General features: G+C 36.1%; 1 protein-coding gene across 1 annotated transcript in view; it reads right to left on the reverse strand.

Moving 5' to 3' along the window:
- LOC126471259 (unconventional myosin-Va-like) overlaps window positions 1–27,278 on the reverse strand; it is a 131,350-nt gene that overhangs the window by 50,032 nt on the left and 54,040 nt on the right. Inside the window, exons 2-5 of the mRNA XM_050099378.1 lie at window positions 22,773–22,959; window positions 22,489–22,687; window positions 18,855–19,006; window positions 18,162–18,441 (exon numbers count right to left, since the gene is read on the reverse strand). Coding sequence (XP_049955335.1) covers window positions 18,162–18,441; window positions 18,855–19,006; window positions 22,489–22,687; window positions 22,773–22,959 — 818 coding nt within the window. The remainder of the gene's footprint in view (window positions 1–18,161; window positions 18,442–18,854; window positions 19,007–22,488; window positions 22,688–22,772; window positions 22,960–27,278) is intronic.

Raw genomic sequence — 27,278 nt, forward strand, 5'->3', positions numbered from 1 at the left:
AACCAAATATTGTTTGACATAGTAGATGTTGAGAAGTTTTGGAATGACACAACACTATGGACATACATGGTTTTAAAAGGTTGAAACATTATTACGAAAGTTGACACAACCTACCCAATCCAGGACAATAATAAGCTAAGTACCAATTAAAAATTTATTTTTGTACTTTCTCAGTGCAATGTTGTGTGGACATTCTAACTGGCATTTTTTCTAGCACTGATAATTTATGAACAAATTTACAACAAATGGATCATGATCAGAACAATGAAATAAATATGCTGAAGCTACCAGCTTCAACTAATGACTTTAAAAAGGACATAGCCAATAAAGGCCTGTTTCAGGATGCATTAGGCAATAGTTGACCAAAACAGTTATATGAAATCCATGCAGAATCGAAATTTTTAGACAATAGTGTGTTATATTTGAGTCCAGACCATGAGAAACAAGTACAGTTGCACATAAGTGAAACAATGCTGAGTGAAAAACCGAAACAGTTAAATTTACAAGACATGTTTACTGCATTAATGTCATCAATTAAACAAAGAGCGAAAAACTGTCATTGATAGAGAAAAATAGTGAAAAAACTGTCATTGGTAGAGAAAAATAGTGAAAAAACTGTCATTGGTAGAGAAAAATAGTGAAAAAACTGTCATTGGTAGAGAAAAATTGTGAAAAAACTGTTATCGACAGAGAAAAATAGTGAAAAACTTGAAAGTCAATAGTCTCAGAATGTAATGTCATTAGATCAGAGCTTAATGCACAAATTTCAGATATTAAAAAAGACTTAGTTGGTGTTTTTTCGCAAGTGAAAGCTACAGATGAACATGTGAAAAAAGTAGAGGGGAAGTTAGAGGCTTCAGAATCCAAAATTCAATCATTAGAGACAAAACCATAGGAAGTAGACAAGGGTCTCAGATCTGAGACAGGTGCTTTTGAAGTTAGATGTAAAGATGCTGTTGGAGACACTGGTAAACAAGCTGTAAATTTTATAAATAAGCAAAATGATAAAATAGACAGTGTTGCCTCAGAAATAGATAAAAAAAGTTCAGAAAATATCTGAGATAACAGACTCAAATGTGTTAGACTTACATAGTGATGTCACTATTACCAAAAAAGCAAGATGGGGCTTATCTAAAAAAATTCTTCAATGTAGGACACCCAAGCTTTCCTACTATGCCACTAAAATATTTCCTCAGTGACATGCATTTCCATCCAGTTGATTTTATATGACATTGCCATGATAGTTTTCTCCCTGGTCTGAGTGATGAACTAAAAATTAAGTTTATTAAAAGAACATTAGAAGGGGAAGGGCTGTCATAGGCCATCCAACGTGACTGTAGCAATTTATCCATAGATGAATTCAAAAAGTGTTTTTTGAAAAAGTTTTGGTCTGACACTGAACAGGCACAGATAAAGAGTGAGTTTTTAAATGTTCCGATGTACAGGGAGCAGAATGGGGATATGAAAGAGTTTTGCGAAGACCAGATCATGAAACATTCTCACTTAGACCAACCTTTTCATGAATTAACTCACATAGGTGCACTTAAGAGAAGGCTACCAGAAATAATTGAAATGGGGTTACTATATGGGTCAGATGATTCTGTACACCAGTCCTGAAATATGTAGAAACGTTGGACAGGGTGTGTAACAGGTTTGGCCACCACAGTACAGATTCCAAGAGGCTTAACTGGAGTAATCACAATAATAATAGAAATTCAAATAATAATGACAGTTTTAACCAAGGACATAACAACAACATCCTGGCAAGGAATGACAGGAATCCAAATAATTTTAGAAATTATCAGGATGTAGCATCAAACCATGGGGACCAACAGTTTTATGAGAATAGAAATTCTGGGAACAGAAATGGTGATGGGAATTTTGAAAATAGTGGTGGAAAATGGACAAATAGTAACTAGTCCCCCACACATGTGAGAGATAATGATAGTAGAGGTGATAGATTAAACTGAAACCCTCTCGGTTGGCAGAAACATTGGTGGACAGTCAATTTTGACAGTAAACAGTAACATAAAACCTATACCACACTCATTATGTAAAATTCAGAGAGTTAACAACTATTTGATTATTTTATGAGTACAAAAGTAATCAGAAGGATGTTTTTCTGTTTGTAGGGAAAAAAGTTTTTTGATTATAGCAAAAAGGTAAGGTAATGGAATTTTACAAAATGTACAAGTGTATCAAATTATTTTGAGTGCCCTGAGTAACCAGTAAACATGAAAGTGTAAAAGGATGTATAATGGCAGGAGTAATGAGATTAGTACACTGCATGTACACAATTTTTTGGGAATATTGAGGAAGTATAGGGTATATATAGGTATTAGTAGAAGAATACACCAGAGCTATTTAGCATCATGCACTAGCTTGTAAAGGGTTTGTATAATGTAATAAGTGAAAGTACAGTTGCCTAGTGAAGTGTATTTGAAAGTAATGAAGTGATTGTAGGGAGTGTTACCTTTCTGACCCTTAACCCTTATGTGGTCATGTGGCTTTTCGTAACGTTAATAGTCGCGTAGGGTGTTGCTAACACCCAAAATAATAATGGCTATAATGACACTGTTGTGCAGCATATCACTGATATGAATATGTTTGCTTCACAAATGGCTATTTAGAATGTTATCTCCCAGTATATTAGCGTTTTATTTAATGTTACTATAGTATTAAACTGGGTTATTTGAAACATATGCAATAATTCCCATTTTCTTACAATATTTTGTTTAATTATTTATTTCTGTTATTCTTCATACTGTATTATAGGTGTAAGACATTATACTTATAATTAAAAATTTGTTCAGTCAGTTCATACAAACATTTTATGAAATCTGTCACTATCACTGGCTGCAAGGAGTGCGTTATCATAGCACTTTTCCCACACATTTCTCATGTGCTTTACACACATAACTTTCAAACATCGAGCACAGTGCAATTTAACTTTTATATCTTTACCCCGAGGACAAACTGTGCAGCACCTGGGCTTAAGTATCCTTTGCTCAGAAGGTGGTGCATTGTTGCTGTCTTCAATTCCTGCCATTTTTGTGGCTTTCTGTCTAACTTGTTTATGCAGGGAGTGAGTGGCTGCTCTCTTACACACTATGGGATTTACTAATGACCTTCTGACATCACGTAAAAACATTCTTCAGGAAATCCTCTCATTGTTATTATTTGCATATATCATGAAGGGGTTATTGTAAGCATTGTCAATCATTCGAAAAAATAGGGCAAGTGACCAGTGTCTAGTTTTTCTTGAGGTTGAATAAGTAGCGCACATTTCATCTATTGTGTCCACACCTGATTTGGTCTTATTGTACATTGTTATAATTTCTTGTTTCTTTTCCTCTGCAGTATTAGTGTCAATGGCACAGTCATGATGCAAAGATGAAAGAAGAATAATGTTCTTGCTCTTCTTTGGCACATATGAAACAATGGTGATATCCTTTCTGAATCCAAAAAGGCTGCTTCTAAGTTCATGACCTCTCGAGCAAACAAAGTCTGGAGGGATCTCCCTCTTATTCTTTCTAAAAGTTCCTACTATTGTATGTTTCTTTTTCAGGAGCTCTTCAGTCAGTGGTATGGAAGAAAACCAGTTGTCTAGTGTCACATTGCGTCCTGTGCCTCCAATAGGCTGTACAAGTCTACTTACTATCTCCTTAGGCGAGTTTGACAGTGCAAAGGGACCCTCTGGCTGTTTCCCCAACATAGATTCCCATCCCCAAAGTATACCATGTTCTAGCATCACATAAGGTGAAAATTTTCAAACTACATTTTGCAGGCTTGCTTGGTATATATTGTCGGAAACTGCATTTGCCTCTAAATGCAACCAGTTGTTCATCCACTGTTGTATATTCAGACAGTATAATTACTGACACAGATTGACATGAGTAATTCAAATACTTCTCTGAATGCAGCTAGGTGATAGAATTTCATTCAATTGTTATTTGCTCTCTCCAGCCATTTAACTGTAGCATACCTCTTCATTATTTACCTCACATTTCCAGAAAGTAGTGTAAAGTTTAAGTTGTTGTTTCAGAAAATTCACCCTGTTGTTTCTATTTACATACAGTTGCGTATAGCCCAAATTTGTGGAATCATATTTTCGTGTTTACCTGTAATTTAATTGACTTGTTCTTAATCAACTATTACGTTTATCATGAGTGAAAAGTGTTTGACTTGCCATAGAATCTTAGATCGGTACTTTGGTGTGATGGGTGCTGTAGTTTCTTCCAAGTGGGCGACTGTAGTGGCGTGGGAGTGGGGGAAGTAAATGATACTCGTCAGTGGTTTCATAGGATATGTAGTAGAGGTAGGAAGATATTAGAACAGGAGGGGAAAATTGGCACCCTTCAGGCTGAGTTAGATGAGGCCAAGGGGGATCTTGACACATTAAGGAGGGAGAAGGGCAAAAAGAGGCGAGAAGTGGCAACAGGAGGAACAGGCCTAGAACTTTGTCTGACAGCTTCGTGGTGAATAAGGAAAATAGATTTGACCTGTTGCTTTGGTTAGAAGCTGGTGAACCTCAAGCAGTTGCAGGTGTAGACAGGGCACAACAAACTTTCAGCAGCAAATTGAAAAGTAGGAATGTAGGGAGATCAGTAAAGAGAAAGAAAGTGTTGGTGTTAGGTAGTTCCCATGGAAGCGGTGTTGGCCAAGTTTTGCAGGATGAACTAGGATGAGAATACCAGGTCACCAATTTTTTTTAAATCTAGTGTTGGTCTGGAGCAGGTGACAGAGGATTTAGGATCACTTTGCAAAGATTTCACTACGGAAGACACCGTGGTTACAGTGGGTGGGCCAGGTAATAGTATTGACAGAGTTCCTGGGTGCAGTACATAGTGTGACCTGGCAAAGATTGCATCAGCATCGAACCATACTATTGTTGAGTTTGTATATGTTCTTGGGCACCATGACCAACCCAATTTGAACTCTTCTGTCAGTAGAGTTAATTTGGAGTTGGTTGGTTGGTTTGGGGAAGGAGACCAGACAGCGTGGTCATCGATCTCATCAGATTAGGGAAGGGTGGGGAACAAAGTCGTCCGTGCCCTTTCAGAGGAACCATCCCGGCGTGATTTAGGGAAATCACGGAAAACCTAAATCAGGATGGCCGGACGCGGGATTGAACCGTCGTCCTCCCGAATTTGGAGTTGGAATGGCTGCTTATGTCAGGTGCAGGGTCACACATTGCTGTGGTTCCTGTTGGTTCTCTCAATATGTGGGATTATACTAGGCATGGCCTTCACCTCAACAGAAAAGGGAAGGATAAACTGGCTGAGCAAATAGCAGGACAGTTAACGGGGGGAGGGACTGTCATGAGTGATAAAATACCAGTGGTTATAGTGTTCAGGGAAGACTCTTTTTAGGGTAGGGAGGACAGAAAGTAACCAAGTTGTAAGAGAGGTTAGGAGTGAGACAAACCTTCAGTTTGAGAAAGAAACCAAAAAAACATAATTCTAGCTTGTTACATCAGCATAAACAGCTGCTGGTTAAGAATTTTAACAATCAGCAGAATTATATTACAAAACCAATAGTCAATGGCCTCTCAGAGCATGGCATGCAGTTCCTTCTGTTAAATGTTAATACTGAACAGGATATAAAATATGTTAAATCTGATCTCAAGAGGGTAATCAATAAGGCAAAAATTGATTATTTTAGGACACTCCTCAGAGACATTCACTGGAGTGATGTTTACAGTGCTCATGACATGAATGAAAAATATAACACTTTTGCTAATAAAGTGCTTACCTTATTTGAACACACTTTTCCCCCAAAACTAGCCAAGGTTAGAGCACAGTCTACAAAGAAGTCATGGATTATTCAAGGAATAGAGGTGTCTTGTAAAACAAAAAGAAAACTGTATCTGTCAAACCAAAACAGTTCTGATGATTATGCTATAGCACATTACAAGAGATACTGCAAAATATTAAAGACTGTAATACGGACATCAAAGCAAATATATTACATGGAAAAGATAGTCATATCAGATAACAAAATAAAGACAACATGGGATATAGTGAAGTGGGAGACTGGTAGAACCAGATATGAAGCGGGGCAAATAGCATTAAGAGTAAATAATACATTGGTGACAGATATGTATAATGTTGCAGAACTTCTTAACAAACATTTTATAACTGTTACTGAAAAGATGGGGTTGCCAGATTCTGTAGATGCTGCCGTGGGATACCTTAGACCAGACATTTCAAGTAACTTATATAATATGAATCTGACCCTCACTACCCCAACAGAAGTAATGTCCATCTTGGCCCACCCCATTAGCTGTGCCATCTAACGCACTGCTAGTCACTGCCAGTCCCTGGCACGAATCTGCCCGATGGATTAGTGTCAAAGTCCGGTATGCCGGCCAGTCTATGGATGGTTTTTAAGGCAGTTTTCCATCTGCCTCAGCGAATGCGGGCTGGTTCCCCTTATTCTGCCTCAGTTACGCTATGTCAGCGATTGCTGTGCTAAAATTTTCTCCGCGTATGTGTACACCATATTTAGTCTACCACAAAAACATAAAACATTGGGGCTACACTCTGGTGTGAAGCGTTACTAGGGAAGAGGGTCCACTGGGGGATGAACCGCACAATAACTCTGGGTTTGGTGTGGGGCGGTAGTGGGGTGAGTGGACTGCTGTAGCCTGTTGTTGGGTTGTAAACCACTGAGGGCTATGGCATGGATAAAGCCTCTCCATCATTTCTAGGTTCCCAGTTCCACACAATACAATACGATACAACGTCCATCATAAAATCCTTAAAATCAAAAACATCTGGTAAGTATGATGAAATATCAACACAGTTAATTACAGAATGTGATTCTGAGTTAAGTAACATATTAAGCTATCTGTGTAACCAGTCATTTATCAGTGGAATCTTATCACAAATAACATACTGTCATAGTTGCAGTTCAGATTTCTAAAGGGTTCTGATATTGAGAAGGCTATCTTCACTTACAGTGAAAATGTACTTAATTCATTAGACAAAAAATTGCAAGTAACTGGTATATTTTGTGATCTGTCAGAGGCATTTGACTGTGTAAATCACAATATCCTTTTAAGTAAATTACAGTATTATGGTGTAACAGGAAATGCTGCAAAATGGTTCAAATCTAATATCTCTGGCGGGGTGTTATTAAGAAAGAAACATGTATTGAGCTATTAGGCATCAGCCAACTGGGAACTAATTACATGTGGGGTCCCACAAGGTTCCATCTTAGGGTCCTTACTTTTTCTTGTGTATATCAATGGTCTTTCACCAGTAACATTACCAGATGCCAAGTTCATTTTGTTTGCCGATGATACAAACATTGAAATAAATAGCAAATCAAGTGTAGTCTTAGAAAGACCGGCTAATAAAATATTTGTGGACATTAATCACTGGTTCCTAGCCAATTCTTTGTCACTAAACTTTGAAAAAAACACACTAAATGCAGTTCAGAACTTGTAAGGAGTGTCCCACGAGTATATGCCTAACAGATGATGACAAGCAGATAGAAGAAGTGGACAGTGTTAAATTCTTAGGATTACAACTTGATAATAAATTCAACTGGGAGGAGCACACTTCAGAACTGCAGAAGTGTCTAACCAAATCTCTATTTTCAATGCGAATTCTGTCAGACATAGGAGATATAAAAATGAAAAACCTGGCATACTATGATTACTTTCACTCCATCATGTCATATGGGATTATTTTTTGGGGTAATTCATCAAGCCAAGCTAAAGCAACGTGCAATAAGAGTTATATGTGGTATGAACTCAAGAACATCCTGTAGAGGCCTGTTTAGGGAACTAGGGATATTAACTACTGCTTCCCAATATATTTATTCATTAATGAAATTTGTCATTAAAAATATATCACTTTTTCAAAAAAACAGCACAGTTAATGGAATCAATTCTAGAAATAAGAATAAACTTCACAAGGATTTGACGTCACCTACTCTTGTAAAAAAATGTGTGCCTTATTCAGGAACACACATTTCCAATAACTTGCCAACAGCCATAAAAAAGATAACAACCAATGAAATTCAGTTTAAGAGAAGCCTAAAGGATTTATTGGTGGCCAACTCCTCCTACTCCATTGATGAATTTCTCAGTCGAACCAAAAGATTTTTGTGTGTGTTACAATCAAACTTCTGCACCATTTCAGTGCAATATTGTGTTCACTGTAAATAAGTACTGTAGTAGTTATATGTTTATTACCTTATAAATAAAATAAACATTTTTTAAAAATTTTAAATTCTGTGTATTAATGTGACCTAAGTAAATGAGTGTTGTAAAATAATCCTTTTATATAGTGTTCATTAAAAAAATGACAATCATTCCACTTGGGACCTTTGGAAGGTACATTAGCTTATGTGTTTTAGTTGTAAATACTGTATTTGTCATGTATTATTGTTTGTCTGACATGTTCTACATCCTGGAGGACCTCCTCATTACGAATCAAAAGGAATGACAGTAAATCTAATCTAATGTCTTATACTACATTACGTTATTTTGTGAAGTTTATCTATTGTGCAGGATGAAGCAGGTGATTTTTTGTAGGTGATTATTATCATTATTATTATTATTATTATTATTCTTTCTTTTCTCAAACGTTATGTCTGGTCAAAAATGGAAAGTGACGCGGACCTTGGTCAAGGGCGACTTCCTTTTAACTGTACAGTATATGTTACATTGCATTTAGGAACTTTTGGGTAATTGAACATGTATCAATAATTACAGATTTCTGTAGTTGTATATATATGTTTGGATGTAGCTGTATTGCGTTGATGTACTGGTGGATACTGTGTGGTATGACTCCTGCAGTTGACAGTTTAATTGGTATAATGTCAACTTTATCCTGATGCCACACGTCCTTGACTTCCTCAGCCAGTTGGATGTATTTTTCAATTTTTTCTCCTGTTTTCTTCTTTATATTTGTTGTATTGGGTATGGATATTTCGATTAGTTGTGTTGATTTCTTCTTTTTATTGGTGAGTATGAAGTCAGCTTTGTTATGTGGTGGTGTTTTATCTTTTATAATGGTTCTGTTCCAGTATAATTTGTATTCATCATTCTCCAGTACATTTTGTGGTGCATACTAGTATGTGGGAACATGTTGTTTTATTAGTTTATGTTGTATGGCAAGTTGTTGATGAATTATTTTTGCTACATTGTCATGTGTTCTGGTGTATTCTGTATTTGCTAGTATTGTACATCCACTTGTGATGTGATCTACTGTCTCTATTTGTTGTTTGCAAAGTCTGCATTTATCTGTTGTGGTGTTGGTATCTTTAATAAGATGCTTGCTGTAATATCTGGTGTTTATTGTTTGATCCTGTATTGCAATCATGAATCCTTCCATCTCACTGTATATATTGCCTTTTGTTAGCCATGTGTTGGATGCGTCTTGATCGATGTGTGGCTGTGTTAGATGATACGGGTGCTTGCCATGTAGTGTTTTCTTTTTCCAATTTACTTTCTTCATATCTGTTGATGTTATGTGATCCAAAGGGTTGTAGGAGTGGTTATGAAATTGCAGTGGTGTAGCCGATGTATTTATATGAGTGATTGCTTTATGTATTTTGCTAGTTTCTGCTCGTTCTAGAAAGAATTTTCTTAAATTTTCTACCTGTCCATAATGTAGGTTTTTTATGTCGATAAATCCCCTTCCTCCATCCTTTCTGCTTAATGTGAATCTTTCTGTTGCTGAATGTATGTGATGTATTCTATATTTGTGGCATTGTGATCGTGTAAGTGTATTGAGTGCATCTAGGTCTGTGTTACTCCATTTCACTATTCCAAATGAGTAGGTCAATATTGGTATAGCATAAGTATTTATACCTTTTGTCTTGTTTCTTGCTGTCAATTCTGTTTTCAGTATTTTTGTTAGTCTTTGTCTATATTTTTCTTTTAGTTCTTTTTAATATTTGTATTATCTATTCCTATTTTTTGTCTGTATCCTAGATATTTATAGGCATCTGTTTTTTCCATCGCTTCTATGCAGTCGCTGTGGTTATCCAATATGTAATCTTCCTGTTTAGTGTGTTTTCCCTTAACTATGCTATTTTTCTTACATTTGTCTGTTCCAAAAGCCATATTTATGTCATTGCTGAATAGTTCTGTTATCTTTAGTAATTGGTTGAGTTGTTGATTTGTTGCTGTCAGTAGTTTTAGATCATCCATGTATAGCAGATGTGTGATTTTGTGTTGGTATGTTCCAGTAATATTGTATCCATAATTTGTGTTGTTTAGCATGTTGGATAGTGGGTTCAGAGCAAGGCAAAACCAGAAAGGACTTAAAGAGTCTCCTTGCTATATTCCACACTTAATCTGTATTGGCTGTGACGTAATATTATTTGAATTTGTTTGGATATTAAGTGTGGTTTTCCAATTTTTCATTACTATGTTTAGGAACTGTATCAATTTAGGATCTACTCTGTATTTTTCCAATATTTGTAGTAACCATGAATGGGGTACACTATCAAAAGCTTTATGGTAATCAATGTATGTGTAGCGTAGCGGCCTTTGTTTAGTTTTAGCTTGATATGTCACTTCTGCATCTATTATCAGTTGCTCTTTACTTCCTCGCGCTCCTTTGCAACAGCCTTTTTGTTCTTCATTTATAATTTTGCTCTGTGTTGTATGTGTTATTAATTCCTGTGTAATGACTGAAGTTAATATTTTGTATATTGTTGGTAGGCATGTTATGGGGTGATATTTAGCTGGGTTTGCTGTGTCTGCTTGATCTTTAGGTTTCAGATAGGTTATTCCATGTGTAAGTGTATCAGGGAATGTGTATGGGTCTGCAATGTAACTGTTAAATAATTTAGTTAGATGTGAATGTGTTGAGGTGAACTTCTTTAGCCAGAAATTTGCTATTTTATCTTTTCCAGGGGCTTTCCAATTGTGCATAGAATTAATTGCTCGGGTGACTTCATGTTGCAAAATTATCACTTCGGGCATTTGTGGTATCATCTTGTATGTGTCTGTTTCTCCTTGTATCCACCGTGCATGTCTGTTATGTTGTTCCGGGTTTGACCATATGTTGCTCCAGAAATGTTCCATGTCTGTTATGTTTGGTTGGTTGTCTACCTTAATGTGTGTGTTATCTATTGTCTTGTAAAATTTCTTTTGGTTTGTGTTGAATGTTTGGTTTTGTTTCCTTCTATTTTTACTTTTTTTGTATCTTCTAAGTCATTTGGCCAATGCTTGTAATTTTTGCTTCTTTCCATCTAATTGCTCTATCGCTTCTTGTTGTGTGATTTTACCTAACCTTTTTTGTTTTTTGTCTGATATTTCATTTCTTATAAATTGTGTTAGCTGTCCAATGCCTTTTCTCAGTTTTTCTATTCTGATCTGTAGCCTGTGTTGTCATGCTGGTTTTGTGGGTTTCTTCTGTGTGTTGGTTGGTTCTGATCTCTGCCTAGTGTGTATATTTAGTGTAGTGAGTGCTCCTATATAAACCAGCAGTTGTAACTCTTCCGTAGTTGTATTTTCATTTATTTTGTTGTGTATGATTGTGTTGATAGTTGTTATCGTTGTTTCGACTTGCGGGTTATTTGGTGGTCTATGCAAGAATAGTCTAATGTCTGTGTTTGTGTCTTTGTATTCTGTATATGTCAGCTGAAATTTTTCTTCTATATCTAACATGTGTGTCACTTCGTGTCCTATTTGTGCTTGTTCTGGTGGCTGTCTTAAGATTTCGTTTTCCTCTGATTGTTTAATTGATGCGTGGTGTTCTTTATTTGTTTGCTCTGGGATGTTTGAGTCCATTACTGTATTTTATTCGTCTTCTGATTGCATATTATTTTGTCCCAGTATTTGTTGTACTTGTTGTTTGATGTTTTCTAATTCTGACTGGGGTATCCTGTTATTTTTGATTATTACACGGATCTGATCAGCTAGTCATTGTTGTGTTTAAAAATTTAATTCTGGGTATCTGGTAATAAATGTTGTGTATACTTGTGATCTGTATCCAGTTGTGTTGGTTCCTAAGTTTGTTGCTTGGTAATAACAGAACATGAGGTGTCGGTTAACTTCATCAGACCATCTCATCCTCTGTCTTTGTTCTCTTTCTAGGGTGGTTGCAGGAAGCATGTCCTGCAAAACACCTCTATTTGGATTTAAATCATTTTCCATGTGGCTAGCAGTGTCATTACCATTGTGGACAGGCATAGGGTTCAAGCGTCGTCCCCGACCGTGATGGCGCTTGTCCGAGGCTTCATTAGTTCTGTCCTGAACCAACTAATCACACTAAAAGGGGGGTTAGCCCTATTAGTGGTTTGTTCTTTTCGTCGCCTTTTACAACTGGCAGAACAACATACCAGAGGCCTATTCATTTCCCGGGCCTCCACGGGGATTATTACTATTATTATTATTATTATTATTATTATTATTATTATTATTATTTAAGTATTAAGTATTAAGTAGTATTTAAGTATTATTAAGTATTTAGTGGAGTAATAAGGTGATATTATGAGGATAATAGGTAAAGTTATTAAGTTGATACAATGAGGAGATATTAGATGTATTTAATGAAGTATTTATGTATTACTTATGTGATGAGGAGAATGATGTTGGGTAGGGACTGGATAGGGAACATAACTTTTTCTTACCATGGAGAAAGTTTATGAAAGACACATATAGTCAGCAAGGTTTGTAGAGCAAGTTGTTTTCGGTCTGAAGTAACAGACGCAAGTAAATACTCAGTTAAATTTATGCAGAAAGATTGGGTCTATGTGAAGTGTGACACCTTTTGTAATTAGGCAACATGTCAGTAATCTGTGCACTGGAAAGTGATTAAGTGTCTTGTTGGTAATTAATGTGAAGAATGTGACACTTTAAAATAAGAAGTAAGCTGGAGAATGTTTTTAGGGAATTAACAACTATACCTATACACCACTACATACTTGTACACTGATGAAAGATAATGAGAAGTCAGAAATGTTTACTTCTGAACTTATGAAATCTTTTTACTTACACTGAATCATACAAGGTAAGTCAAGAAAACACATCTGAACACTTGTGGGTAGATGTATTCAATATTCAAAAGGCTCTAAAAATTGAACTACTTATTGTATCAGACTATATACTTGAGACATATAACTGTTCTGTTACTATTTCTGAAAATCTGATGAATGATGGGAGTTATATAGTTACTTTTCTGAAAACATGATGAGGTATATACTAAGTTTTTGAAACATTTTACCCCAGATGGCAGACTTATAATGAATTAGTTTTGTGCTTGATGTGCACCAAGTGTTACAACCCAATAGTGACTTACTGATACATGTAATGATCAACATTTATTTGTACAGAAATTCTAGTTTTTAAGTTTTTAAAGTGTTTCACCACAACCATATCCCACACAATGACTTTTAAATATCTAAGTGGTGTTACATATTTTCTTTGCTGTTTTGTTATTTATGTAAGCAACTATGAGTATGGGAGTGATTCTTGAATGATACTAACAGGTACAAAGACTACTTTGCCACTGAATACTATACCCACACCGCATAAAAAAAAACTGCATACCACTATCATTTTTGTAAATACCTTGAAGATACTGTATGATAACTAGTAATATATGTATACTATACATTGTCTTTGAACTACTTGTAAACTGAAGGCACCATGCGATTTTATGTAGATGTCTATGACACAAAACAAGCAAATCCTATTTTCACCGAAGTGCGTAAAAGATATCGGGCGAGTTATTGACATCTGTGGGCACTTGCTTCCCAAAATTTGATACATAATATCATCTGTGTACAGTATATAATTTTGTATATTACCTTTGTGGACATTGTCCAATTAAATCCGGTTTTAAGTGAATATTCAACCAGAAATGGTATGTAAATTTCAGACAACACCATGATCTGGAGAGGATATTTTCATTTTTATGCTTTCAGTGTTAGTTATATGACATGTGCTATGGACATTTACCATAGTGTTAATAAATATGTTATTTCATTGATGTTGTATATTATCCTCACCCACGAGTTGAACCAAACTGATAGTGAACTGGGCTGTGTGTTTAAACACACTACATGGTACCCTCAACTGGACTTGGACTTAAATTGTCATAAAGAACTTTTAGTTAAGTGCTAGATTTTACCATGTGGTATCCCGAATTGAAGCTGTGCCATGTTAGCACACCGGACTTAAATTTGAACTACTATACACATAATCTAGTATCCTGGAACTGAGTAGTGCTTATGTAGCACACAGAACTTTAACAAATGCCTTGACGTTTTAGTAGTGTCTATGCTGCACACAGTATTTCATGAACTACTGACAATGTAAAATAGTACTGTAGCCATGGTAGTGCCAAAAAGGTACAGAGGACTTGTTTCTAAGATATGGTATCGCATTTTTCGGTAGCAAAATTGGTATAGTAATCTACAATAGTGCAAATGATATAGTATTTTACAGTTATGATGAAAGTAACAGAAAAGACTGTTTTCAAAATAGTATTAACTTTTCAAAAAGTTTAGTAACTTTAGGAAGTCAATTGTATAAGAAAACAAATCATTTATCTTAGTATTTTCTGCATCCAAGTTAAAATTTACAGATTGCTGAGTGTTAGTTTTAGTCTTGTTGCCCCTAATGCGTTAATATTTGCTTTACAGTTTTTGTCTTAGTGCAAGTATTTTTCTTTAATATTGCTAATTAGTAGTGATACAAAATTCAAATTTATTTATTTACTTTTTTCAAGATGAGTTAGTATCTGCTTTTGCCTAAGGGTTTGCCAAGTATTCTTTTCACTCAAACTTCAAATCAGATAAGAAGTCATTTTTATGTTTCTCTGGTTTCTTTTTGAAATGCAGATTCTGAAAGCCTTGTTTATCTTGGAATTTTCTCAGGAAATATTTCACATATGTGGTTAGGGAACATTGGATTCTGAATTTTATACACTGAAAAATGTTGTTGGAAATATCCTTGGAGCTGTGTCCACTCCTAAAAAATCAAGACCATCAACAGTATGAAGAAATCTTTGTTTATGTGACTATATATTTTCATAATTGTTCTATTGTGATGATGATGATGATGATGATGACAAAAATTGCTGTCCATCTAACACTGGTGGCTCATGCAAAATTTTGCCGATGTGCTACAATACTACAAATATAAACAGATTTTTTTTTTTACTGTATCGTCATGACAGGATTGACTTAATACTGTTGTGATATTAGCCTTACATAATGAACTAAGCTCATGTATGATATTTTTATCTACATCTACGTAGATACTTGGCAGTTGACCACATGATGCATGGCAGAGTGTAGCCTTTACCAGTGGTAGTCATTCCCTTTCCTGCTACACTCAAAATATAGCATGGGAGAAATGACTGTCCACCTTTGTGTGGGCCATAATTTCTCATGTCTTATCTTCTTGGTACTTATATGGAAAGTATATTTGGTGGCAGTAGAATCATTCTGTAGTTAGAGTCAAATACCATTTCTCTAAATTTTCTCAATAGTTTTCCTCAAAAACATCGTCTTCCCATTTGAGTCGCTGAAGTATCTCCATAATACTCATGTGTTATTCAAACCAACTGGTAACAAGTCTAGCAACACACCTCTGAACTGCTTCAATGTCTTCCTTTAATATGATCTGCTGCAGATCCAAAATACTCAATCAATATTCGAGAATAGATCACTAGTATCCTATATGACATCTGCTTTACAGGTAACCACAAAACTGGTTATCATCCACCTTCACAACCACAATCCTCACATGCACATTCCATTTCATATTGCTTTGCAACATTACATTCACATGTTTAAATGATTTGACTGTGCCAAGTGGCACACTACTAATGCTGTTACAGAACAAATTTCTTTCCCTACTCATCCACATTAACTTACATTTTTGTACATGAAGAGCAAGCTGCCATTCATGACAACTAGGAATCTTCAAATAAATTTGTAGTTGAAATATGGACAACAAGCAGCCCTATAATGGAATGACGATAATGAAAATTTGTGCTGGGCTGGGATTTGAACCCTGATTTTCTGCTTATTGCAAGAGGTCATCTTACCATTAAGCTACCCAAGCATGCCTCATGGGCAGACTCGATCTTCTATATGTTGTTAACCATGTGTCTATAACCAACACTAGTACATCCATTATGTCTATTCCCATACAGGGGAGACATTTTAATTGAAAGTCACTTGCCCAGTGTTGGTAGTTAAATAAGATATTGCAGTGCCTGTGTTGTTCAGAAGTACAATGTAGTGGTCTGTCTGACATGTATGTATGTCCAGAGGACCACTGCATCACACCTCTTACGAAAACAAGCAGTGCAATATTGTATCTTAAGTAGAAATCTTGTGTAAGGCATCTTGTATCCCATTACAGTCACACAACAGTGAAAAGTTCCTGTACATCACATTATTATCAGTAAATAAACAGATTGCTGCCCACCCTATATGTTTATGATTTCCATTGTTTCTTTTTTGTTAATGCATTGATGTCCTAGATCTTTCACCCCTTCTACCACATGCATTACTGTTCATGAATAACAAACATGGAAAGCAAATAACACACTGTACACATCACAAACACAAATCCAATGCTCTTCATACCCTTTCATAGAAAATCTCCTCATATACTCACTTTTTTACCACCACCTACAACCTTTTGACTTACAAGTGTAGTAATCTTAACTAAATTGAATATATTAATTTTACCAATATAAATTTAACTGTTTAAATGTATTTAAAATTTTATAATTGAAACTTTAACATTATGATGGGGGAAAAGAAGCACAGAGCAGCAAGAATCAAATGTGAGCTGACAAACTGCCAGCTGGTATGCTTGAACAGTGCACCATGGCACTTATATGTCAAGTATTGCTCACAAATCCCTCATACTTTACTCACAAATTATCAGAGAGAACTTTACATTTTTTATGGCCCATGCAGGTGACATATGATAGTAAGTTCAAAGGGGCATCCACCCATTTCTACTCACACAGTTTGATCCAGATTTGTTAGGATTTAAATTTGGAATAGGTGTACCTAACTCTAATTCTTCCTTTCTTCTCCAAAAATCTACTGGAAAAGGGCCTCTTTAGTAGAACATATACTGAATTTACCATATTGCTTTCACATCACCTTACAGACATCTTCAAAGAAAAATACTGACTTGTGAATGACATCATGCCCTTAGTGCCACCAGGGATAATGTCACACCAGAGCATGTGCAATCAAAACAGACAGTTTTATTGCTTTTTTGAGTTGAGCATAGTGTGGATGACCATTTCAGCACTTGACACTTGTTTCTGGTTATCATATGGAGAGCACTACAAAACATTTTTTCGTCCATTTTATTTGCATACCAGCACACATTTTATGAGAAATGGTATAATTTTAGTGCAATGTTTACAGTGAGCTGTAGCATGTTAAAACATGATCACCAGCCACACTGCCATCAGTAGTCAGCAACAAACTGGTGCAGGAAAATCACTAAAGAAATTCATGAAAACTATCAGTTTTGTCATATCTCCACTGCCATAACTTTTTACAGACTTCTTCGAGCATTTTGTATGGGATCACGTCCAAATGATTAGGCTATCACGAGTTCTGTGCTCATTGTGTTCCAAAATGACTTTCTGAGAATCACAGAACTCAGCTGATGACTGCTTCTCTTGACAGTCTTCTCTCAATGTGTAGAAATTAGGGATTAAGTTGGGTAAGAGGATTGTTGAGGGAGAATTATGGTGAATTAGTGGGGAGTTACTCTTTGTATAACAGTGCAGATGGAGATGACACAGTGATTAACATGTTGAGAATTGATGGAAGAAGTAATTAGTACATCTGGTGTAGTGTTTTAGGCTGGCAGCAGTAGACTATAGGTGTTGATAGGCAAGAGTGAAGATTTCTTCAGTGGGTTCATAGCAACAAGCCATAATGAGATGTATTGAATGGTTGGACTTACGAGTTTCAGAAGAAAGTAGAAATTGGTGCGCAAGTGGTCTTAGGACTGAGAAATGAGAAATTCCACAGAGTACTTTTTAGAAGCAATTGGAGGCCATGCTAGACTTCTTGACTGCAGTCGATGCAGCAAGTCTTGTCTATTGATTACATTACCACCACCAATTATCATCATCATCTGGAATCTGTTGTTTGTACAACAGCTACAAAATTGCAGTAAATATAAGGCATACCTGGTAGATTTCTACAGCTGTATCTGAAAGAACTTCTCTGTATTCAGTGAGATCAAAATTCTGTAGACACTGTTCATTCTGTAGTGATGTGTTTTCAGTTTGGAATGTTTTGTCTCCACTATACTGTTTCAGATTATGCAGAAGTCTCACAGTATTTGAAAGCCACAAAACCATTATATCAATATCATCATGGCCTTTCTTAGTAACTTTTTCGATGGTGTAGATAGTTGTTGTCAGGAGTAATCGTACTTTCTCATAATCATTTTGACAGTCGGCATGCCTAATGCACATGAACAAAGTGTATGCAGGCAATCCTGGCAGTAATGTTACAGCAATATGTGGCTTTAATTCTGCAATTAAAAGAATCTAAAATTCATAAACAATGGAAGTACTTCAATAAAGAGAACACATGAGTGAACATAATGAAAAATTATTCAGGGATATATACTGACCAAATATCACATGCCTAACAATATGTCTAATCTCCTCTTTGTGAAACTCAAAAATTCCTTGGTAATGTCTTTCATTCTTTCTTATCCCTCTTCTGTTATTCCTTTGACCTTGCCTCTTCACTAGCACTTCCTCTATTGAGTTTTCAGCTGTTTCTGCATTGTTATCTAATTTGCTGGAAAACACTAGGGGAAAAAATGTAATATTGTTTCTGAAGCAGTTACACAATCATCATAACAGCACCTCTCAAAATATGGAATAATTTTAACATCCTGTTTATTGGTCTTCAAAATATACTTCCACCCTGCATCCTTCAGCACTTCAGTTTGCAATTTTAAGCTGTTCTTGCATTGTGAAAGTTCCTCTTTAGCTAAATCTAGTTTTTCTTGAAGGACCTGGAATTTGTACACAACACATTTAGAAATAATTAATATATCCAAAATGTATTTTGCCATTTGCACTGATTGTGGTAAAAGTATAAGGAAACAAAACTGTATTTGCAGGCAATGGATTGGGAAAAAATAACAAAGAATAATAAATGTGGGATTAATTATAAAACTGCTGGGGAAATGATTGCACTACAAATTGCATCTATTTGCAAACCATTACAAGAAAAATTCCAGTGATGATGTTAGATGAAAAAGATCTTGCATTTCTCCTTGGACCATACTGATTTTTTCAATAATGATGGATGTGCAGGATTTATGTACAGTTCCTTATTATCTAGTGAGAAGGTATCATGAAAGGTTATCCTCAGGAGTCACATTCTCTGGCCACAAAAAATCATAAGATATATTCATTGTATCTCTGTCAATTAAACCTTATACTTATTTCCTCACAAATCATTTGTAATTATTGGTCCATGTACATTGGGTGAAGTTTAACAAAACACAAGAAACTAAATACAGTTTATCAGCATTCTTAAAATAGGGACTTCATAATTCAAGGATATATTAAACAGGTTGGGAAGCCACAGAAGATGATCACAGCATTTACAATCTTATAGTCATATTAGGAGGGTGAAATCTGTAACTCTGGGCGTACCAAGAGTATCCTGAGAGGAAGCATTCAGTAAGTAATGTAAAGGAGTACAATGCTTTAACATTTCTGGCTCAGTTCTTTACTGCATTATGAGCATGAAATCTGCAGCAAATGACAGATGCAAAGTTGCCAGGATTTTTCTATGCTGAAACCAGTAGATTGTATACCATAATCAAAGAAATGAAGCAGATGATGCAATACTGGGAGAAACTAAACTGCTTTCAGAATAAGATTTTCACTCTGCAGCGGAGTGTGTGCCTGTCAGGAAGTTTCACTATACTGCTTGCATATAGTGGCAATGAACTGCTAACTCATTACAAAAACAGCAATAAATTGGATAATAATATTTTAAAATATAACAACTGGAATTTACATAATTATTCATGGTATCAGCAAAGTTTTCACAGATGAGCTGCAGCTTGGCACAGGGTAAATGACAGCCAGTTGAGTCTTTGATTAGTACCCAACACAGTCAACATGTCTGCAACACATATCATTGTAAATATAATGATATCAATCAAAATTTTCATAATCAATCTAATGTTCATGACAATTTTTGTAACACATGTATATCTTCCAACATGCCTGTGTGAGAAGTGAAACCATTACAGATATGTTGACATTACAACATTTTATTTCTGCGTAAAGAATATTTCATATCAAGTTGCTGTTAACCTAATAAAAATGTACTGGTAATCTAATAACTTACATATTCACACACGCCTTATTGCCACATTCTGCAAAGTAGATGTGAAAGTTAATTTAGCATCAGTTCCAGTCAACTCTACTCTTCACGAAAGAATGCCACTGACATAGGAATGAAGGTGAGTGACCATTCTGTGGAATTGTGATGAGGTTGGGTGAATGTGCATTGCTGTTGTTCAACTTTTAACATATTGTTTCTCAGCCACTCATGTGCACTAGTCCTGTCCATTATCTTAGTTGCCTCAGCCAGTTTCCAGCTGCAGAGCTTCATGATAAACCAAGTTACTTCTCATACTACAGGAAACAGACTCAGAAGGAGTATGGATTTCAGTTTGAACTTTTCAGTGCTCCAGGAAAGTGTGTTTTTAAGTGCAAGTACATTTCTTAGGTAAGCACAGCCCTTCCATCAGATTGGAGTGACATTAGTTAGCTGGAAAGTAGTGTTTGAGACAGTGAGATCAATGTGGGAATGTTTAGCTTCGATAGAAATTTTTAGAGTAATGTCTTTGTGTGATTCTTTCTCCATTTACATCGACTTTGAACTTACTTTTTAGTTATTATTGACAACAGCTGCCAGTAGCCAGCTGGAAGTGATGTATTCAACTGACAGCATTTATCATTTTCCAGTCCAGAGCTCATATCTCTGAATCTGTCCTGAAAGTAGTTTGGTAAGTACAGGGCCTTCAGTTGTTGACTCTGGAGTAGTGAAAAGTTCAACCCTCTCTCACAGGTCAAGTCAAGGCTGGCAACCCTTATTTCAACTTACTGGGTAGTGTGGCAGTGCCGAGAAGTTATCCAGTTCTACTAATAATGCTTCAGATTAAATCTACAGAGCAGTAAATCACATTATTTGTGTAGCACACTGGTCATTGCTAAGAGTAGTGCATTCCAACTGCTGCCATGGATGGAATTGCATGCAATGCCACAGAAGCTCTGACATATGGACAAAAGGAATGTTTCAAACCCAACATTGCATAGTAATGAATGCAGCCATAAGGGTGATTGTTGTTTTAGTAATATAGTGGGGTTTAATAGCTGTTATTAAAATAGAATAAAAAGTTATGAAAGTAGTGATAAAATTATAATATGGTTTATAGGAAATTAGGAGTAGCATAGTATACAAATACTAGTTTGACAAAGAGAGAATGAAATTTTTCACAGAAAAGAACAAACATTAAGAAATTAAGACCCAAGATCAGTTGTGTAACAACTGCAGGTGTAAATTGATTCCAATAGAAAATAAACTGTTTTTTTTATTAACAAGAATATGAATTTTATTGGCTGGAAAGACAATTATTCAGAGTTTTGCTTAATTGAATAATAAAGGTAATTATCTCATGTTAGTGCGTAGGTGCTCACCCAGAGGATACCAGCTTTAATGGTGGTGATGGAAGAAAGTTTCATCACAGGAATCTGGACAAGGGGATGAGGCAGGGAAAAGGTGGAAGCAGAGAAGAGAGGTGGGGTAACATCCCTAAAGTGTGTCACTCAGTCACTATGAGAGGGCATTTTGTACTGTTGGTTATTCCTCAATCAAATGTGAATGTAAAGTTTTACAAACACCCTCCAAGGATTTGATTTGAAGAATGAAGTATGTGAAGTGAGAGTTTACTTTCATTCCATGCTAATCTGCAATGACAGAAAAAAACTGCACTGCAAAAGCACTCAGCACAGTCAACTACACAAGAAAAAAAAGAGAAAAAATAAAAAAAGAAAGAATAAAAATGAAATGGACACTTCACTGCTGGGTCACAAGATGAAAGCAACAAACATTTTCCACTAGTACCTGACAGAGAAAACAGAATGGTATTTGTGCTTAGCCATGAAGTTCAGCATTAAGTAAGGGACTAACTGGAAACATCTAAAAAATTGGCATAATTATGAACTCTTAAAAAGACCACACAAAACTACAACTGTTATTGCTGATTGGGTCTCAGTCCTCTATGCATTCTCCTATTGTTAAGTTTTGTTACTGAGAAGAAAGCATAGAATAATACATTGTTTCCCCATTACAGCAGTCTGTATTATCACCTCTTCATGCATGTGTGTTTCCTCCTAAGACATCCTGTACATGCTATAAGCTGTTTTAATGAAGTTTTTAAACATTAATATGATCTGAATTAATATTCACCAGCTTTTCTGAAGTCACTCTTATAATTTCATGCTGCATAAAAGCCTCAGTTTGAGTTTGCGGGCTTTTAGTTAAGCTTGGAGGCAAAAGCTTGTGCTGATTATCATTCTCCTCTCTGAGTTTCTCATTTTCTTGTTGGAGTTGTTCTCTTTCTGCTTGCCACTTATTTTTCTCTTGGTGCAATTCATCTTCCAGCTGCCTACATGAATTTACAGTTTAGAGAGTTAATGATTCCCAGACTTAATTAACAAAAATAAGATATGGTACTGCATTTTTGCAAATACCTGTTTATCTTCTGTGCTTCAAATTCCAGTACTAGCTCCACAACCTCATTTATTAAGTGTACATGACTTTCATAGTTGATACTAGCAACATTCTTCAAACCTTCAGTTTGCTTTGCTAGAATACTGTGTAACTGAATGCATTCCTCTCTCCATCTGTCAACTTCAAGTTGCAGCTGAATGTACTGCTCTGAATGAGAACAAATTTATAAACTGTCATAAATAAATGAAATTAATACTAATTCAAGTATAAGAAAATAACACCAGTCGTGTAGAAAATCAGATGTTATGCTGTTGAACAGTCACCTGTGAATGTCAAGTTACCATCCCTAGAGTATTTGGAAACACAGACTTAAAATGCACATCAGGAACACATTCTCAAACATTATATCTATTATATTTGTTTTAGTGTTATAGCAATTTTATACCTTTAGCATGTAGTATGATAGAATAATTATTTCTGTCTAGAACTGGCAGTATTTGTAAAAACCTGCACTTACAGAAGTCCTCAATTATTAGAAAGAGCAGCTATGGAGGAAAAAAAACTATTTTTCAGAATGAAAACCATGAACTTGGCCATTTGGGAACAACAGCAACAAGAAAGATCCTTACTATGATGAAGGAACAATTTGATCTTACTTAGCAATTCTTCTCGCCCTGGACCATCATCTAATGTTTGATTAGAACAGCAATCATCGAATGATAGCTGAAGTTTAGTCATATTTGCATGTAATCTTCGATTTTCCACTTCCAGTTGCTGCAACTGAAATTGACATATAAAAGGTGTCTCAAGAATGATGCCTCAGAGGTAACAGATACATAAAACAGAATTAAACTGACTCAACACTGCTCAGTTTATGTTCCTGGCTCAAAAAAGATTTTTATGTAATGATATCACTTATCATTTTTTATGTACAATTTGAGGTACCTTAATATGCAGTGGTCTTTGTAGTATTGCATACTTGAGATTACCTCAGAGTCTGTCACACATCTATAAGTATGAAGAACCTTGTCTCTTAACTGTGTCCACATTGGAGTCTATTTCTCAACAGAGTATTTGTTAAACAAACATGCTGTAAAAATGTCAATTTTCTCTGGTCCTCTTCCCTAACAGTTAGTTGAAAATGGAGCTATTTATAATTTTTAACACTACTGGTGAATGGGGTTGTTCATATTAATAGTTGGGTCTTTTGCAGCTCTGTTTATTTTATAATCAGTTTCATCATAACAATAATAAACACCTACAGCCACTGCACATACCAAATGTTTAACAGTGTCGTGTGTAGCCTGCAACATCAAATGTTGCCTAAAGAAATAGTTGTTTTATGTTATGGACTAAAATCTACATCCAAGTTTTATTTCAGTTTCACCACCATGTCTAAATGCCATAATAAACATGTTTAAAATACTCTAATGCTAACTATGAATGAGCACTTTTTAAAAAACAAAAATTATGACATTGTAGCCTCGTTGCCTGGGAGGCCCCATCCAGGAAAGTTCAGCCCCGGGTTGCAAGTCTTATTTCAGGTGACGCAACGTTGGGTGGCTTGCATGTCAGTGGTGGTGGTGGTAGTGGTGGTGGTGGTGGTGGTGACACAACAAGGCCGGAAATCGAACCTGGGCCCACTGCATGGCAGGCAAACACATTGCCACTCAGCTAAGCAGGTTGACTACTAATAACAAATCAACATACATACACTGCAGACCACCATATAGAGCACAGCAGAGGGTACTTTGTGCCACTATTAATCACTTCCTCTCCTATTTGACTTGCAAATGGAGCAATGAAGAAATGAATATCTAAAAGCCTCCATACAGGCCCTAATTTCTTACATCTTATCTTCATGATCCTTATGTGAAATGCATGTTGGTAGCAGTGGATTCATTATGTAGTCAGCCTCAAATGTTGGTTCTCTAAATTTCAGGAATAACGCCTTGCAGAAAGAGCATTATCTTTCCTCAAGGGATTCTCATTTAAGTTCATAAAGCATCTTCATAACACTTGTGTGCTGATGGTGCCATGTACCCCTCATTCACCTAAAGGGATCAGCAACCCCTCAGACACTGAACCATCATGGGCTTGCATAGGTACAAGGTATTGCCTCACTGCACTGAACTGATCACATAAAGGATGACAGACAGCAGGACGAGCACCACCAGAGGTCCTCCACGTCAGGGACCTATTTCCTCAACTGGGTTGTGTGCAGAACTGGATTGGCATGAATTCCTCCATGTCCCATCTATACAGGACAGTGCAAGCCAATACGATTTGACGGTTCACCACACCAGGGTTCTGGGCCAATTCACACACACACCTCTAAGCAGCTAATCAGTCAGGGCCTGATCAGAAGCCACCACAGCAGCACTTATAACTTTCCAGTGATATCCTGAGACATACCTGTCAACCAGCTATGTTGAGCACTCGACCTCTGTCATTAGGGACTATCTGTGGCATGGTCTTCATGCCCCACAATGTTTATTCACTGAGTGCTCCAGGTGTGTGCCTGTTAGTGTCAGAGAAGTTATATTGTATTTTATTGAGAAGAGTTTTCCTTTGTTATTAAATCTCTCTACTGTGGTTGTAATAGACCCTTGTTCTTGTTTAGCTGTATCTTACTATTTCTTATCAAGCATCTACCCATGGGACAAATTGCAGATTGAATCTATTGGTAACAAATCCAGCTGCCCACTCTGAACTGCTTCATGTCTTCCTTTAATCCAACCTGATGGGGATGCCAAATACTTGAATGAATGAATAGCACTAGCATTCTATACACCATCTCCTTTATGGATGAGCTACACTTTGCCAAAATTCTTCAACTAAAATGAAGTCTACCATTCACCTTCCCTACTGCCATTCTGAGGTATTCATTCCACTTCATATCTACATCTACATCCAATCATTTCACTTATGTCGTACTGCACAACCACAGAAAAAAAACCTATACAAAGGGTAGAAACTGGCACATCCCCATTATGATTACAAAAGTGGCCTCCTGCTGCTGCTCATTTGATACAGAAGTCTTATGATAACACAGCTATAAAACATTCTCATAAAAATAGGAGTATGCCATGGTGAAACTTTTGCTTCCACTGATAGAAATACGTTGCACAGAAGCTCGCTAAAAAGTGTATAATCAACTGTTTGAAATATTTCTCAATAATAGTTGCAAAGAGGATCCAAGTTTGTACCATTTATCCATCTTATTTGCTAAGTGAATAACAATTTCTGATAATTAGACAAAGTTAATTAGCAACAGTTAGAAAAGTACCCTTTTAAGAAAGTGTCATTTGCAGCCTGTCTAAGTTTTCTGATTTATCATGGTATAGTTCTCTAACTGGATTCTTTCATGTCATGGTATAGTCCTCTAAATATATGTTTACATTAAGAATATCCCTCCTAACAAATCTTTCTTACTACTATATTGAAAGTCATTACTGAATTGAATCTTGACAATAGGAAATGTTCCCATACATCACAGCTATTAACTACAGGCAGTGTAGATAACTGTTATGAGCTTGTAACAAGAGGACTGAGTGGAGAGCAAAAAGTTTCACTTCTTAATCAATACTGGTTCTGTGATACTGATATAGGATAATTGCAGATTAGAAACTGACATTTGTTTTATGTGGGTGACATGAGCTGCGTACAATTTAATAAAGTATTGAGGAAGATTAGCTCAACATCCTTCTGGTAATGACAAATCAACCATGTCCTCCTCAATAGTAATATCTCATCATTCACCATAACTGATTTAGGAAAAATAAAAAACATGTGTTTGAAACCTGGGAAAAATAGGCAACTTTATCTCCCAAAAAATTAAGACCTGCCATGCAAGTGCATGAGGTCGGGCTTGCTGATCACAGCTTACTGTAATTGTGATAGTGCTGTAGGTTAACATCAACAGTGATCTGATAAACAATTAACCATTATGATAAAATTACCTTGACCTCACAATAACATCAAATGGTGTAAAATCATCAAGCCCTTGGGCCAAGTACTCCTCTGCCATTGTCAAGTGGTGACTATCTTTTGGTTTCTGCCATCATACTTATACAGCAGTGCTTCCTTCTTTGATGTCACTGGTGTTTGCTCCACTGCCATATAGTGTAATACTTTCATTGCACACCCACAGCACCCACTTCAATTTTCTGATGGTAGGGTCCCAAGGCTTGCTTAACTATAGGCCATCAACTTCATTGAGAGTGTTGTTACAAATTTTTATCTCTATTGCTTTTTTAATTATGATATCCTAGAAACAACACATCTGTGTAATAACTGATGTCTTTTTGAATGAAATGTGATGTCTGTTTTTCAGAGCATGCTCTGCTACCCTTGATCACTCAGGGTAACAAAAGTGAAAGTATCTTGTGTTCTACTCAGCACTGTTCATTAATATGCACAGTCTGTCCAACATAAAAATATCCACACCCACACAATATTTTATGTACTACTGGCATTCAAACACCTATACCATCTTTCAAAGGACTGATGAGTTGTGAAACTTT

This window comes from Schistocerca serialis, chromosome 3, assembly GCF_023864345.2.
Source record: "Schistocerca serialis cubense isolate TAMUIC-IGC-003099 chromosome 3, iqSchSeri2.2, whole genome shotgun sequence".
NCBI lineage: Eukaryota > Metazoa > Arthropoda > Insecta > Orthoptera > Acrididae > Schistocerca > Schistocerca serialis.